General features: G+C 40.0%; 1 protein-coding gene across 1 annotated transcript in view; it reads right to left on the bottom strand.

Annotated features, from left to right (window-relative positions):
- Window positions 1–17,915, bottom strand: part of RASA3 (RAS p21 protein activator 3) — a 90,880-nt gene that overhangs the window by 71,436 nt on the left and 1,529 nt on the right. The window contains exon 2 of the mRNA XM_009997906.1: window positions 7,614–7,717. Coding sequence (XP_009996208.1) covers window positions 7,614–7,717 — 104 coding nt within the window. The remainder of the gene's footprint in view (window positions 1–7,613; window positions 7,718–17,915) is intronic.

Raw genomic sequence — 17,915 nt, 5'->3', positions numbered from 1 at the left:
GAACAGGAATTTATTCTTTTACAAGGGCATGAGGCTTTACCTGAAAAAGGATCCAACAGTTATTTTATAGTGCCCTACAAACAGAACCTTTCAGGAGCTCTTCTATCTTCCCTAAGTTATCATTATAATGGAATACCTGCACAGTGAAAATCACAGAACTTAACATATTGCTGCCAAGTGAGCTGAAGAAATAAAATGTAATATTTTTAATACAACATACTCTATTAACACTGACTGCAGTATAGTTAATCTTCAGGAAAATATTAGGTTTGAGTCACATGTTAAAAGGCCCCAAATGCCTAATTAATTCAGTCTTCTCTCAGCTCCAAGCGGAGATTGCTTTGCCTCCTATTGTGCTGCAATAAGAGGACATGGAAGCAGAAGTTGTGCCATGCTAGTATGCTAAGTGCACAGACACACTTCAGCAGTGAATTCACTTAAAATAGCAGATACGAAGGAGAGTCACTTTCAACAGCTGGAAAGAGTAAGGACAAAACAGAATAAATTCCAATAAATGTTATAGGCTATGAAAACCTTATGAAACTTTAATTACCTTGAAATCTCCACCCAAGAAGCACTGCTACTGTTCCAGACTACCTGGAATTTTATAATTATCCATATGAAAGGTTATTTGTCATTGAATAAAAGTACAGGAAGTTTGCAAGACAAAAAAGGCTACATGTTTGCCTTGTTCAAGAACAGCCCAAATTCACTCACTCCTCCCTCCCTCCCTATAACACAGAAAAAGATTCAAACAAGCAATCTCCCTACTTGAGGATTAGAAAGATAATGCTTCAGAGCCTTAAGAGCAGCAGAATGGCTCCCTCCCAGCTCCTGTGCAGTGCACCATGAAGCACAAGCACTACTAGACCATCTGCTACCATGGGTAAAGATCAGTGAGGACAATGGCAGAACACTCTTACCTAGCACAGCAGCAGAGGGTGCATCCTACACAGAGTACTGAGGTGTACTATATTCACAACCCCAGTTTTGTTTGTTTTTTTAATAACTAGTCCAAATATAATAAGAATATCACTTATAAAACCCATTTTTCCCCTTTGTGGAACTTCTCTTGGATAATAAAGCAGGGAAAAGTAGGCTGTGGATAAGACATAGCTTCTATCCTTAACAGAAGCAAGCTGCAGAATTGCGTGGACCATCCTCGGAGTAGTTTCACTAGCCACAATCCTATAGATCTCACATGTCATACATCACAATTTCTACTGTCTCTTCCCGTTAAAAAAACAAACCAAAACAACTCTACCCAACCACACCTCTGGTATCAACTTTTTGCCAGCTGCTCTCTGGGCCATGAAAATGCCCATGTATTTGAGAAAGGTAATATAGGCCCTGGCTGGTTGCAATGGAGAGCAGTCCTAAGAATCTAGCCTTACAGTAGACATCAAGACCTTAAGCATGCTGTGTGCACTGAACCACTATCCCCTTCATCACCAGCCCCCTCCAGGTACTGCCACTAGAAGCCACCACTACTGCATCTTCTTCACAGTCCCAGCCTTTGCTTAGTTCAAAAGCGAGGCATAAATCAGACAAAGACTGCTTAATACCTTCTAGTGCCAAGATAAGCCAAATACTGCAGAAAATACAGAAAGCTCAGCTGAAGCTATAGAAGTCAGAGATAAACTGGGAGGATGGATCTATAGTGATATTCCAAATACAGACAGTCTCAACACTGTGATATGGTAAAGAGGAGGGTTGCATAAAAAGACAGTAGACGTTCTAGCACATTATGCTCAGTAGTTCTTTTCATAATACCTGTAACTGTAGGAGGAAAAAGGAAAAAATATCTATTTTTGAAAGCTCAACTTTGTTTTCCTGCTTTTGTGACCATCTGTTACGTTAAGAGATATTGTGAGTGCATCCTAACAACTTTTTCTGTGCAGAAAGTATTTATTTTAGGCTTTCTATGCAACTGTAGAGAATCTTCTCTGGATAATTCTAGTTTATAGCTCCTTGAGGCTTGTCATTGTGGGACAGTCATGTGTTTCCTTTATTTCATTAGTAGCTATATTTATACCAAACTGAGTAGCTATTATTCCCATGTCATCCAACAGTACATCACGGAAACAGTAAACCAAGTTGTGAATGCTGCCTAAGCCATGGTCATGGTGGAGGAAACAGAGGACCACATTTTTCTATTAAAATCTTCATCTCTGTTTCACACTGTATTGGAAGATCTCTCCTCCACTTAGGTATCAAGAATAGTTTAACAGAGATTATTCTTTTTCAATTTTTATTTTAAACCTATACATTAATCAAAAGGTGATGCTTCAGCTACATTTGGCAACAGTTACAGAATCATAGGATGTGTGAGGTGGCAAGGGACCTTTAAAGGTCATCTAGTCCAGCCCTGCCTGCAGGGAGCAGGGACCTCCTTAACTAGATCAGGTTGCCCAGAGCCTTGTCAAGCCTGACCTTGAATGTCTCTAGGGATGACGCCTCCACAATCTCCCTGGGCAACCTGTTCCAGTGTCTCACCACCCTCACACTAAAGAATTTCTTCCTAATATCTAAACTAAATCTCCCCTCTTTCAGTTTTCATGCATCACCCCTTGTCCCCTCACTACAAGTCCTTTTAAAAAGCCCCTCCCCAGCTTTCCCGCAGGCCCCCTTCATGTACTGGAAGGTTGCCATAAGGTCTCACTGAAGCCTTCTCCTCTCCAAGCTGAACAACCCCAACTCTCAGCCTGTCTTCACAGGAGAGGTGCTCCAGCCTTCTGATCATCTCTGTGGCCCTTCTCTGGACTCGTTCCAATGGATCCATGTCCCACTGTTCTGGAGCTATTGTTAAGGGCTCCAGAACTGGACACAGTACTCCAGCAGGGGTCTCAAAAGAGCAGAGTAGATGGGGAGAATCACCTCCCTTGCTCTGCTGGTCTCATTTCTTTTGATGCAGCCCAGGGTGTGACTGGCCCTCTTGAGCTGCAAATGCACGTTGTTTGCTCATGCCCAGCTTTCTGTCCACTAGTACCCCCAAGTCCCTTTTGGCAGGGCTGGCTGTCATATTATAATGGTTTGCTCGGACATTTGGTAATGAATGATGACAACTCTACAGACAAACCTCCTCAACTTTCAAAGTAGTCATTAGCAAAGGCCCAGTCACCTCCAACACGCAAGCCTCAAAACTTCCATTCCAGGGTATTTTCATTCAGTGAGACTGTCCAAAGAGCTATGATTTGGTTTCATCTACTTTAGTTCAGAGCAGCTAAGTTTAATTACCTCCCAAGGTAAATCTGTCTCACTGCCTTGCTCTGCTTTAGCTCATCTAGAACTAAGCAGGAAGACAGTTACAACCTGCCAGGATACGATGGCTGCAAGGGTTCCAATTTGTTGTAGAACACACCTAATAATCTCTATGAAAGTGACTTACAGCTATTAAGTTATAGTAAATGTAATTAACAGAATCACTTGCTAAGTCACCTCCTTGCTGGCTTTCTGTTCCTTCACTGAAGAGCTTAGACATTTCAAATCTGTGCTTTATTCAGGATCATCCCATCAGCATCCAAACCAAGCCTTCTCCCTCAGTCAGGGGTACCACAAACAGAATCACAGAAAATTAGAGGTTGGAAGGGATGTCTGAATATAATTTAGTTCAACCCCCCTGACAGAGCAGGTTTTACTCCCCAGTGCTATATGAGGGCCAAGACTTGCTACACTGAATTTACTTCTTCCTCTCAGAACTTCAAAAGGGGTGTATTTTGTTCTGTTCAGATTCCTGCTTCACACAGATGCTAGCATGTCAGTTACATTCATCTGTTAAAAAAATACAGTGCTGGGGGTGAAAAAAAAAACCTAACATGTGATCTGTGATTTAAGTAGATGATAAACAATTGTGTACTTGTCACCTGAAGGGCATATGATACTAACTATTCTGCATCAAACTACTTTCTGTGTTAGATTTCCTGTTTTTTAACTGATCTGTGTGTTCAAAGTAACAGCCTGGCACCCTGAACTGTTGATTATACAGTGAGGAGAACACCAACTTAGGGCATATCATGGAGATGTCTTTCTTTACTAAGTCTAGCTCAATTATTAAAGGGTGAGAAAAGCCTTCTGTCCCACTGTCTTAGTGCAGCTTGCCTCATTCAACATTTCTAAAAATATGTTCTATTAAAGAACATATATTCACATTTACCTTACTTAGCAGCACTACTATCCTAATATTCCTTCTATTGTATCTAGCCAGAGGTATCTTTTTTTTCCTATTACTCCTAGGGGTGTACCAATTGACAGTTTTTCACATGAAGCCCATTTCTTCAATGTTTTTCTCATTGTAACAACTAGTTGGAAATAGCTTTCCTATGTATTATGTAAACACATCAAATTGGCCTATTACTATTTGATTGTTTGGAAACAAACAAATCTAACATTAAACGAAATTTACCATTATTCTCAGCAGTTCATTTCCTATTCAAACCATCTCAACATACTATAAAAATCGGTATATAAGCTCTAGCCAGTGGCAGTCAAAATAAACAACAATTTAAGATTAGTTGACTTCCACAGTAACTGTGTATTTGCTACGTTTTGCCTATAGAAGACAAATAATACTTCAGATCCTCTGAGTTCTGGATTTTCTTCATTGTATTTGCATTTCAACCAGCTTCCAAGAGTCTTCCAAGACATGGTTGTTCAAGAGTTTTATCTGTTTAGCTAACAAAATCCTAGATGACTTAGCAAATTATGATTAGGAAAATGCAAATGTAATAAACAAACATGTAAACTTAAAGATATCTTTATCTGCACAATCCTCCCATCCTGTATGCCAAACTATTACAGTACATTGCAAAATGTGTCTGCTACCCATGCGTTTCAGTTTCTGAATTTGTTTGGTTCTCCTCGGAAGTTTCTGTCAGAGGTTTCAGGGGGTTCTTGTTTTTCATTTTCTCGTCCCCACTCCTTCCACTTTTGGTGGCTTGAGCATTCTTGTCTATCACACATTTGAGCTGCATTTAGGATGTTAAAAAATTTACCATCACAAACTTGTACTTTGTACTTGAATAAATAAAACCATGCCTATTCTGAGAGCTCCAGTCACCCTGGAAATCAATATTATGACACCAAGAGAGGGTTCTGGCAATACTAAATATTGATTCTAAAGGAACTCTACTAGCCAACAATCTGAAAAATACTGCTACTTGACAAATTCTCACCATTTTGACACAGATGCTCTCTCTGTCTTGAAACCCCCACAAAACCAGCCAAACAAACAATGCAAGCACGTGTTCTAAACATACCATATCACACAGGAAACACAGGCAAATTCACAAGCCCAGTAACATCTGAACTTAAAATTAGTCTCCCTGGATGGAAGACACAACCCCCCAACTCCCTTCTCTGAGAAAGTTCACTGCTGGATGAGCACGGGTAACTGCATTTTCATCAGAAGTGTCTCATGATGACATATATAACAAGCGATCTCTGTAATGCAAACAAAGGGGCCCTATTTGCAGAATCCAGCAGTTCAGTGGGAAAGACCTTATTCTAGAACTACTCTGACCAAGCTTTTTCAGTAAGGACATCTTCTAAACCTCCTTGCTGAAGCCTCTTCCAGAAGAGGTCTCTTAAGACAGAGCTGAAGATACACATACAGCAGCTATTCCTTCTAAATATTACAGACTTTGTTCCAATAAAAGAGATCCCTGTCTCAAAAAAACTCCATTGTTTAGCTTTGCTGCTGCTGACTCCTGTTCAATAGGAAATAATGAAAATAACCGTCTGTAATTACTCCAGAGCACTGTTCTCTTTCCAGGGTATTTTCCTATTAAAAACAGAACTTAGAGAGTTAGTACCAAAGTGCAAGTAATTCTGGATTGTTTTTCTTCTCTCCATTGCTATCTATTACATTTCCACATCTTTGAAGTGCTCTTCAAAACATGCCTGTGATAAGGAGGGAGGGGAACAGAGGGAGAAAGAGGGCAAAACTCAGACTACAACTCCTATCGTGCACTGTAAAATCTCCATGTAGACAGGTAACATAGAAACTTTGAATTCTAATGCTACATCAGTATAGTAACACAGTCTGCCTACCTATGGATTCTGCAACATATACAGAAGTCAACACTGCCATTTCCTGAAGAGGTAGTGCAAAATAGAAACCTGATGAATCATTTAAGCACTCAAACAAAATTCTCTTTCTATCTTCTAAAAGTTGTTCTTGTCACAAACTGTGCTCAGTACCTTTGACACAACATTACTCTAGCAGTTCCTGAAAAATTCCCCTCTAATGTCAGATATTGATTATTAAAACAGGAACATAGGAAATAGAGAAAAGGAAACAATTTGCACTTCTCTATCTGCAATTTCATGGGTCTGGCTTCTGTTACATGTTCGGAGACCCTTGTTCCAAGAGCCTGAGTAAAGCTCTGAGCAAGAAAAAATCCCAGTCCATGGCCTGTTAACAGGTAACTGCAGCTGCAGAAAATGGATGACACACAGGAGGACCAGATGAGGCAATTTCAACAATGAACAACTTACCAGATGAAAGAAAGGAGGTATTACTTTAATGTCACAAGGGGAAAATAGAGATTAGAGGCTGAAAATTTTTCCAAGAGTTCACTCAAAAATCAGAAACAGACACCCTTCTCTCCCGGAAGCTAGATGCTCAATTAGGGACATATAGAGAATGACAACCCCACTTCCTAGCTCGTATATTAAAAGTAAACACATAATTAAAGAAAAAGCTAGTGCCTGCAGGATAAACTAGAGTAAAGATACATACCAAGAGAGTTGCAGCACAACCCCATGCATTTAACATAATGCATTTTAGAGCATTATACCAACTGTTGCTCAACATCAACTTCCTTACTACAAGCTCTGTTGGCACATACACCCCACTGATAACTATAGTCATGTTATACCCTAATTTAAAAAATGGTAGGCATATACAACTCATTTCAAAGGTAAGAAATTAAAAACTAAAGATATCCAAACAGTTTAAAATTACTTAAAGTGGAAATCTTCCCCTCAACAACAACTAGGCTTTTACAAGATTTTTATTCTCGAAGACATAGTGGAGTATCACACGATCTGCTAAAGGTGACACACATAGCAAATACTATCTGGAGAAGCAGATGCCTTGTTCATGTCAAGCAAGCACTGGAAGTCTTACAGAGCTCTTCTGTAGGCAATAGCTTACTCTGAAGCTCTCTATAAAACTTATCATTGTACTGTGGGTACCTATAACTAGTAGCTATACTCTGCATGTCATTAAGGTAGTCATAGTTTAACAGTACTGCACGCAGGTAAGTGTAATGAGCCCTGGAAAAATGCAAGTTTAAAGGTCTTGCACTTACGGAAAAAGATGCAGTAACAAGTTATGTTGCCGACATTAAGTAATGTTTTATTGCCTAATTCAGCTAAACTGCAATCTTCACCTTCTATAATAACAGAGAGCATTTATCCCACAGCTTTTTTATAATAGGTAATACTGAAGGCATTTTTACCCCTTGACAAAAAAGGACAATACGGATCAATATCTACCACTGTCATTGTCAGTCCTATCCAGACCTCAACTCGTAAGACTACATAAAATCTAACAGTTAAAATCCAAGAGAAGTAAGCTATAAAGAAAATAATAATTTACGAACACATACCTATAATGGAATCCCTTCGAAAAACATCTCTGTCAAAAATATAAAAAGACAGATGGCGAAAGGTCCGAGGAATTTCACAGTAAAAGTCTTCTCCATAGAAGGGGCTGGGTAAACAAAAACAACATACACATAAACACACAAAAAGAGAAATTAGTGCTGGTATCCTGGAGGAGACATAGTTTATACTTCACAACCAGAAAATCACTCTGGACCGTGAGGGTCTTTCCTACCCATGAATGTGCACCTTTCAAGCAGTGTTCCACTTTGACTCTTCCCAACCACCTTACATGCCCACAGAACAAGATTTCTTAATGTGCAAAAAAAACCCAGATACTTTTTTTTTTTGGTCTGGAAAACAAGTATCCCTAAACAAAGGGGGCAGAGACCACACTACTTCTTAACATACAGTGCCTTGAAGGGTGGAGAAAGGCACCTCCTGCCACACTATGGTTAAAATAGACCATTATGACAGAGATCACAATAGAATACACACGAACAGGATGAAAAAAATACAGTGTGGCTCATGGCTGATATTAATTTTTAAAGGATTTTATTTAAAATAAAATGCCTACAGCCATTGCCTCTTTTTTCATCCCCTGCAAAGTTTCTTACTTAAAGTCAGGTTTAGTCAACTAATGGTAACCAAGCCTTGGAGCTGGCATGATGCTTGTTACCTGACAGCACTGCATATCTACTTCTGCTTGCTGGAATTGTATAGAATAAGTTCTTTTGCAGTAAGACAAAATTAAGAAATAAATAAATACCACCTCAGCACAAAAAACTCTTTAGAGACTTCAAGTGCTTTCTTTGGATCCTACCAATTTAAATGGGGGGGAAAAAAAAAAAAATGTATCTCAGACACCTCATAGCAACCCTTTCCGTTTCCCTCTATCCAATTATATGGTTAAGGATTTATTCTTAAAGAACTACAAGATTATATAAACATTATTTATTCATTGACAGTTCTACCATTTTGGACAGAGCTTTCATTCTAAATCACTCATGCTTCAGTAGATCAAAATGAGTGGATGCAATTTGAGTCATATGGACAAATACAGTAAGCACAGCTGATGTAGTCTTAAAAATTAATCTAATTCCAACAACCCAAAAGCCAGCAGGTTTTTTTTCTTCCCCTTTTAAACGTGTATCTCCTTATTGTCCTGGCCAAGCTCAAAAATGTGAGACAGAATTGTGCCGAAGCTTTAATCGTTATCAAAAGCTTTTCAACTCAGAAAATTAGATCTCCAAAAAGTATTAATGGTTCCTTGTATTAACTTTAAGTTTTTTAGCTTTGGTTTCTTTCAGGATATTTTACATTATGATACACTTTTGTTTGTATTTCTGCCTACAATAAAAATACACTCCCCCAGAATTGCCACATTCCCTCAAAGAGCTTGCTGACAAGCCTCACACTCAAAAGCACACAGGCAGTGCAAAATCAATGTGGCATGTTCCATTCAAGGTCCAGAGACATCACTTAATAATCAGAAACAGTATTATCTAAGGCACTATTCCACCAATCATGTGAAAGAACACATACTGGATAAACAACGAAGACCAAGACGTACCCACAGGTTGATTTTCCACCACTGAAAGTTTCCTTGAAATAAATGCACCCAGCCATAAGTTATGAGAACTAACCTGTGCCCCACTCAGTCATCCCTACTGTGAAGGCAGGGGAGCAAATCTAACAGCTGGAAACAGCAGCCGGTTTGACTGGTTGTCTCAACTGCCGCCTCTGATTCTGTACTCTCACTTTTGTCCTCTTCACCCATTCTGCTTTGAGAGGTTTTTATTTAGAATCAAGAATTTAGCAGCCAGCGCTTCTGGCATGAAATACACGAGTTCTTTAGCTTCTACCAAACTGGAAACTATCTGGCTGTTACAGCAGCCATGCTTCTGCTAGCAGCTTGGAGGGCCTCATTCTGTGCACATCACTTGGTGAGGGTTTTCATGCATAGGCTTAACCCAAAGGAGCTACACAAATGCATAAATATTGCCCAAATACCTAGTGCATTATACATGCAAAACACTTGCATTGTTTCAAGTCCTAATACTCTGTTCAGGCATAAAATTGTCCTTTCTGCTGGAAGAACACTACAGATTAACTTACTCACTAATGACCTTATGATGAAATGATATTTAATGAACTGTGGATTATACACCCAGTCCTCTACCAAGACTATGATGGAAGCTTCAGTATACTGGATATCTAAAGGCAATGTAAATACAAGTAAGGCTTATACTGAGCATGCTTTAATTCAGCTCAGCTGATTCTGGAGGGATAAGCAGAGAAGAGACTACACCTGGGACGTTTGGCAATTCCCTTATTAATACTTTCCACTGGTGGTGGTCAGGGGCAGAAGATAACTAAGACCACACCACATTAAAACAAACATAAGACTCAGAAAAGCAGAGTGAACAACAGGAAGCCTCTAGTCCAATACATGGTATCAGAAAGGGACTATTTAACAAAAGAAATGCTATGAAGACCAACTTAGCCATGCAGGGACCACATCTGGTCACTACTTTCAGGCACAAGGATTTCTGGGCTGAGCAGTGCCTGCTGGCTGGTTCTCTCCACTGGACACATTACTGGCAGGTGCTGCCAACAGAAGAGAAGCTTTGTTCTGCTCTTGGCTTTCCCCCTCCAAGATCTAGTATCCCTTGTACGTTCACCATCTCTCATCATTTGGGTAACACCCTTGAGGCACACTGCGTTTTTAATTAATATAAGCAAGCAGATTTCCAACATAAGTGCACTCACTCTGCACCAGATAATTAGCCAGCAAAGTTTTAACTGTAAGCATACCCATCAAACTAAATCTGATATCCTCCCACCCCAGTCTTAAGAAGCTCTGCAGAAACAGTATCTTCTTTCTGAAGGAATCAAAAGTAACCACACAAATACTTTCAGCTTCCACTTAAATGTATGCTTTTTCTCCATGTATCTCTTCAGAACAGTACTGGCTTTGTCTCCCACCGCAACCCAAAGAGCAAGAGGTCACAGCAGTCAAACCCCATGATTTATTTCCCAAGCTAACTTATCTTGAGTGTGAGCCCCAGGGCTCCAGAACGGTTTTCCAAAAGAACAGCTAAATCCCTCCCCTCAGTAACCTCTCTCTCCCAAAAGCCACAATTAGCCTGATGGGGCTTCAGTGAGTACTTTTATTTTGACATAGCAATTAATAAAAAGCAGCAGCATCTGCCTACACAGCCTTCAGGAGGCTGACAAGATTTTCCAAAACAAATACTAGAATTAGCCAGCCTGAAAATTCAGGAATCTTTCAGAACCAAGTGAGTTCAGATCCAACCTCCAGGTTTTGAGTTAAGCTTTCCTTGTAGATTAATGAACCCTATGCTCAGGAAAAAATTTAGTAATTCAAAGAGGAGGAGAAATAACGAGGGCCCTCTCCCCAACCTTGAAGCATAGCCTGCACATCAGTATGGTCACAACGGAAGGGCATAGTTAAGACCACTGTTGTCATTATTTCATATCCTTCTGGACTTCAAACAAGCAACAGGATGTAACTGCTGAAAGCAGGATCTTACACCGGCAAAAACAGTGCACCTCCACTGTCAGTGCAATTTGGCTCCTTCCAAGTTGAATACAAAAGCATTCTCAAACCCAGCTTGTTCAATAAAGACTAAGTTTGGAAGTTTACTAATTTCTTTTTAGTTTTGTTACCACAGTCATGAGAAGAGTAGCACTGCAGGCATCAACTACTCTTTTAGTTATGAAATGGGGCTTGTTCCTAACTCACCGTCTCTTGTTTCCCTGAAAGGATTAGAAACTACAAAGACAGACCTAAACCAATGTTTAATGCTTTCATGCACACAAGGGCCTGCCTCTGCAGCCTTCTACGCCACATATACTCACTTCACACTCCTTTCTCATCTCTATTCTAGTACATACCCATCATCTTGCTATCCTCTGAAGGAAGGAAGCTCTGCCTCAGCACTCCTCAGGAAGCAGGAGGCTCTCTTACTGCACAGCTTTTATACAGCCCCTACCAGCTACACATGGAGTACCTGACCCCTCCTCAGGACACTTTCCCTAGGATGCTTCCATAGCTTTCAAGACAGAAGAGCCACACCGAAAAAGAAAAAGAAAGAATCAAGTAAGAGGATAAAGACTAGTGCAATTGATATAAATCTCCAGGCATACTTTCCTCTCACCAAAAACCTGCTTGTTCCAAATGCTCATAGGAGCAGGAACACCAGGAAATCAAAACCAAAAAGTTCCCTCCAGGTATTGTTTCACTCACAGCTATCCAGTTTAGCACCCTTCCCATTTCAAGGCATCCATCTTTTAATCTCTTCTAATATGTACTTTGGCAATGAATATTTTCAGAAGACAGGGAAGGAGAAAAAAAAAACAACAACTAGTGTGTAGATCTAGTGGAATGAAAGCAAATAAGGAAGAGAATCTTCATCTCAAGCATGATGAATGGGAACTTCTTCCCCTAGGAAAGGTTCAAAATTTGATCATTTTCACATATTTTACAAAACTCCAGAGGCATACTTGCAACTTTAATTCCATACCTTCAGCTATCTACAAAAATAATACTATTAACAGAGAGGAAGATACTTCATAAAACAAATCTCAGTGTAGAAACATTTTTACACAGAAACACAGTTTCAAGCAGTGTTGCAAAACCTTCTCCTGGTTTCTCAATACGTTAGGATTCGCTGAAGCAGTTTTGTTTTTGTTTTGGCACAAGTATTTTAGTGGATGAAGTGAGAGTTTGCATGATGAATAATAATGAAACTTCTCAAACCAGAATTCTTTGTGTATGGGTTGTGCTTTTTTTTTTTTTCAAACTGCTTTTGTGATTTAAAGTAAGGACTATTAACATGCCACAGACAACTCCACATCCTCCGACTATTTTAAATCGTTTAGAAATACTGGATTCATCCTGCTGCATGAACTGAAGACCAGAGTTCACACTGCCATGTGAGTGGGAAGCAAAATCAGTCTGTACAAAGGAGTACACTTGTTTGTTTCTACTACTGAGCTTTTTCTACTACTCGGCTAATACGTTTTATACTATGCTTTGCAGTGTATGTAAAGGGAGTGGGGCAGAGAAGAGAAGGTTTATTCAAAGGAGATAGAGCAAGCCAAATAAATCTGAATACACTTCAGTCTCCTACTAGACACAGAGCCACAAGACAACAGGCAAGTAAGGCAGGCTCTGCAAGAGCCACGGTTGGCAGATGTCATCGCAGCTTCCTTACACAATTTATTAAAAATACCTAGTATTATATTTGAAGAAGAGACTTGGCAGAGGACACGCAGCAGGAAGTATACGGCACAAAAGGCAATATCTAAATCCAAGCATACCACTTATGCCCACTGTTAGAATGCAGGCTGCAGTCCTCCAGATATCCACCAAGCCTAAGCAAATTTTTCTTTATGTCACTGTGCAGAGACACCCAGATGGACAGTGCTGTGCTACAGCCACAGCCACAATCATGCCTACTACACAGAGAAAAAAAAAAAAAAAAAATCAAGCAGTGGGCATTTTCCCAACCCTATGCTCAGAAGAGAGACACAGACACAGTTATCATGCTCACTTGACAGTTGCTGGTTTGGCTCAATGAGGCTTACGGGGATTATGATAACTTTAAGCAGCAGCCATTTGGCCCCCAGTCACCTCCCAAAATATTCTGTAAGACAACACACACAAACAACAGAAGTCACATTACAGCTGCATTAACTTTTTTTTTTTTTTTTTTTGTAAGCACTCAAAGCAGCCTACAACACCAACAATTGTTACTCACATGGGTGGCTTTTCATGTGGATAAACGCTGTCATTCATAAACCCTGCCTCAGGTTTCAAGGCTCACTTCATTCTCCTCTCTCCATTAAGTACTGCTTCCCTTCCTGGCACCCTTCCCAGCTCTGTTACTTCCCTATACAACCATATAGTCCTTGCCTTCAGTAATATCTCTGACCAGGCTGAAGTTGTACCCATACCCTTCTTTTCCCTTAACGCCTTGCCATGTTTCAGAATTGAAGTCTGCTGGTATTAGGAATTCAAGTTATGGTTGGATGTAGTCAATTGCAGAAGAAGGCAGGCCCTGGGGCAGACAGCACACCTACACAACCATATAGTCCTTGCCTTCAGTAATATCTCTGACCAGGCTGAAGTTGTACCCATACCCTTCTTTTCCCTTAACGCCTTGCCATGTTTCAGAATTGAAGTCTGCTGGTATTAGGAATTCAAGTTATGGTTGGATGTAGTCAATTGCAGAAGAAGGCAGGCCCTGGGGCAGACAGCACACTGAGGAGTGATTTCAGACCACGAAGGAGAAAAGATGCAGAACGTGCTCCAACATCCAGCTCAAGGACTCTTTACTTAAGGCCTCAGGGCTGAAGAAAGCTGTTATTTCAAGGAAGTGAGTTGGCAACTTAAGAATATGGAAGTAACTAAAGGAGCTAACTCAGATACAACAGCTAATTTTGGCAACACGCCAAGTAAGGGAAACAACTTTGTGTTTAAAATTTGAGAAGTGGCCTGCGTCCAAGATGTTATCAGAATACAAGAGAAGTTTAGCTATGCAGCCATGAACTCCAAACATTGGAAAAGAAAAGGTTTAAGCAAGCCTGGAATTAAAAAATAACAACCTTAGTATGGCAGTAGAGTTACTTAGAAAAAGTTCAGAGAGCTGCTGATTAGATTTACCTGATCTAACACTAAAACAAAGACACAGCAACCTCTTATTAAAGAGAACACAGTCTTAACTGTGAATTTACAGCACATTTCACTATACACTCACAAGCACTTGACACTGCAGACTTGTAGTTCTCACTGTTACCTTCACTGGAGACTAGCAAAAAAAAAAAAATTAAATTACTAGGGGTAGGGAAGGGGCCTCTGGCTTAATTTGCTGTTTCATTCAGGCTTTGATCACTATGTTTAGCACATGAAAAATTCCTCAGTGAAATAGTGGAGAACTAATCACAGACTCAAGACGCTTGGCTCGTCTCTCTAAAGCACACACTGGCAGCCATTTGATTCTTAATGTAAGACAGTTTTTGCCTTTATTCATATCCTTGAAACAAATTTAGAGATGTCACATTCCTTCCATTCTTCACCTATGATTTGAGAAGCTGCCTTGATTTCCCGTTGCAGCTGACACTGCCCTTTAAGTGAATGGAAACATTTGATGCAAACAGCAAAGGCAAAGTCTGACTTAATGCCAACCAGTCAAGAAAGCTTATCCTCAGGGAAGGTCTGTAGCTGGAAGTAAGTCCTGGATGGCAAAGCCTGAAGATTCAAAGTACTCAGGGGGGAAGCTAAGTAGTTGATGCAGCAAAGGAAATTAATACACAAAATTCCTGTGAGAACTGAAGAAGAGTTGTAGATCTGTACATTTAAGAAAACCAGTAATTCTCACATGTTCCTTAGGACATAAAATGCATGAGTTTCCTCACATACATTTTTGCTAGGTTGGAATGGATCCAATTCTATTTAGTGCCTCTGCGGATGATGGCACTTTAAATACTGAACAACAAATACAAAACAGAGAAGCACATTAAATCCTGGCTCTAACTGACCTCTCCCTCATATCTTATGACTTGCATGTGACCTTCCTAGAATTTACTAAAAGCTTGTGCCAATGAGTTTATGAAAACAGTGCTGCTTGAAGAGTCCAAGATCCTCTTCCTGGGAACCTGGAGAGATCACTCTGACCAACTCACAAATGCACTGTGCTTGTCCAGAGATCCCCAGAGAAGTCAGAAGACTCTGAACTACCCCACATAAACAGTACTTTCACACTGTTCTGTCATTTCATAGAAGGACCTGCCCATGTTGCAACCCTTGACTTGTTTCAGTCAGATATTACTAAATTATCCTCACAGGAGCCTTTAAAATCTTCCAGCATGAGGCAGCAATGCCACCATCCAGTTGCACAGAAGCCAACACAGGCTTGGTGGTGGGAATTATTTTTAAGTTCCTGATTGTAATTCATGAATCCCACCTAACTGCTGAACAGAGGAGATAAGGTTCACGCCGTGCTGGCAGTTTTTGAGACACAAACCTAGACAGAGGGCATCAAGCTCACAGAGATTCTCTTCAGAGCACTGGTAAGGGCACCAGATTGGGCAACAGAATCTGATTAGAGTTCTGAATGATTCGTCCTTTGTTGATTTAAGAGGTTACTACTCCCAGCTGTCTTCTCATGCCTCTGCCACAGCCTAATACAATAAAAATCTGTTGCAGAAGATTAGGACAGAGCTCAGGGAGACAAATTCTTACACTGTCCCAGTACAAAACAAAGGAGATCATGAGTCAGAGTCTGAAGGTTCTGCCACAGATATCCCAAGCAAGCCAGAACTGGACATTCATCCAAGTCCCTCTGGGGAGGAGAGATAACAGCTTCCTTTCTCCCATTAGCCAGTTCTATTTAAGCTTTCCATCAGAAGGCCTGCCTGAAAAATACACTTTTCTGCAGTGCTTAAGAGAAGCTTAATGAAGCTCAAATGAATAAAGTAAAAAAAAAGCAAACACACCTTGAATTCCCAATTACACAAGATAGTGTTGCAGCATGATGATACTTATAAGCTTTTTTGTACAGATAAAAAAAAGCCATTTTATGCAAATCTACTGGAGAAGTTAGGCTTCTCCAGGACAAAGCTGAATGAGAAGACATTCAGGGTCAGTAGCATTATGACTGCATATGAAACACCTTCTAACTCAGACATTCACACAATGCATCTTACTTTTTCATAGACTGTATGAAAACCATTTTTTTTTTAGCTTAATGGAGGACAGCAGTTACCACTATGAGCAAAAATGCAGACAATTCTTAAAACTTTATAGTAAGTCAGCCCCACATTAGGCATGAAGTGATAGCAAGCAGAAAACACTCATGAACAGAGCAGAGCCAGTACTCTCCCCTTCTAACTATTGTCAAAAGGCTGTGTCACCCACTTCAGTGCCAGCCACACAGATGTTCAGGCAGAATTCTATTATTTTAGTCATGCGTTGGCCCACCTTTACATCTCTGCTCCCATCTAACACCACATACCTCAGCAGTACCTCAGAAAAAGGGACTCATTGCATGCTTCACTATTATGTTGGCAAGTGCCTGGCAAAAAAGCACTGTATGTGAAAGTAGGTATTTCTCTGCTGCATATCAACTACATGGGCCTGAGGACACATAAGCCTTGCCTGCCCAGTTAATTCATGGTTACTCAATGGGTTGAATCAATTTACAAACAAGCATTGAAGAATGTAACAGCATGACTGGCTCCTCAGCTATGTGCACATCTCAGCCTTACAAAAAACAATAGGACGCTGCAGTACAGCCTGAAATAATTAGAAAAACATCTTCCTTCGGAAGTCTATGCACTTGTTTAAATATATGTAAACACAGTCATAAAAGATTACGTAGCTGTTGGAGCGTGCCTCACTAAATAAGAGCAATTCCTATTCACAGATTGGGAAGACATCCAAGTTTTATCATTGATATACTTGGGATTTTTGTTTGCTTCTCTTTTATGCAACAGAAAAACAAGGACAGATAAAACCCCATATGGATAAATAAAAAATTCGCTTACTATCAATGTCTAAAACCAGATATTCAGGGACTGTGATGAAGCAAGTTTTTTGGAAATATATTTGCAAATAGAAACTCACAGAGGGAGAAGGCAGACTACTACTGAAGACAGAAATTCACGGGGAGAAGAAACAGTAACTGAGGAGATGATCTTTAGTCAACTCTTAGATCAAAGAAAATAGGACTGTGAAGGGATTTTGAGAGGTTATCTGGTTCACCCCCCTTTCAAAGCAGGAAGATCCCCGTATTTTGGCTGGGATTGATTCAATAGAACCTGTTAAAAGTCTTCAGCAATAAATATGGAAAAAACAAGGCAATTTACTCTAGTACTTCAGAATCTTTAACAAGGGGAAGGTTTTTCTTCACAATAAACCTTAACCTAAACTTCTTCCCCCACTGCAATTTCAATGTATTATTACTTGCAATATCCATAGTGGACATACAGAGTAATTCTCTCCCTCTTAAGTTTTTTTTTTTGGGGGGGGTTGTTGTTTGGGTTTTTTGTTTTATTTCTATGTAAATATATTAAAAAACATCTACTCTCATCCCTCTTCTCTAGGCTAAACAATCCCAATCTTTTAATCTTTCCTCATTGGTTATGTTTTCCAGGCTTTTGATCATCATGTTGCTCTCCTCTGAGTTCACCTCATTAACGAAAAGAACTTGGTTCCACAAGAATCAGAAACCTTCCAGTTCTGGACAGGCTCAGTGTACCTCTTCAGCTTTATAATG

The sequence above is a fragment of the Chaetura pelagica genome, unplaced genomic scaffold (assembly GCF_000747805.2).
Source record: "Chaetura pelagica isolate M959 unplaced genomic scaffold, ChaPel_1.0 scaffold123, whole genome shotgun sequence".
In the NCBI taxonomy this organism is placed as follows: Eukaryota; Metazoa; Chordata; class Aves; order Apodiformes; family Apodidae; genus Chaetura; species Chaetura pelagica.
This window is presented reverse-complemented; position numbering and strand designations above follow the sequence as displayed.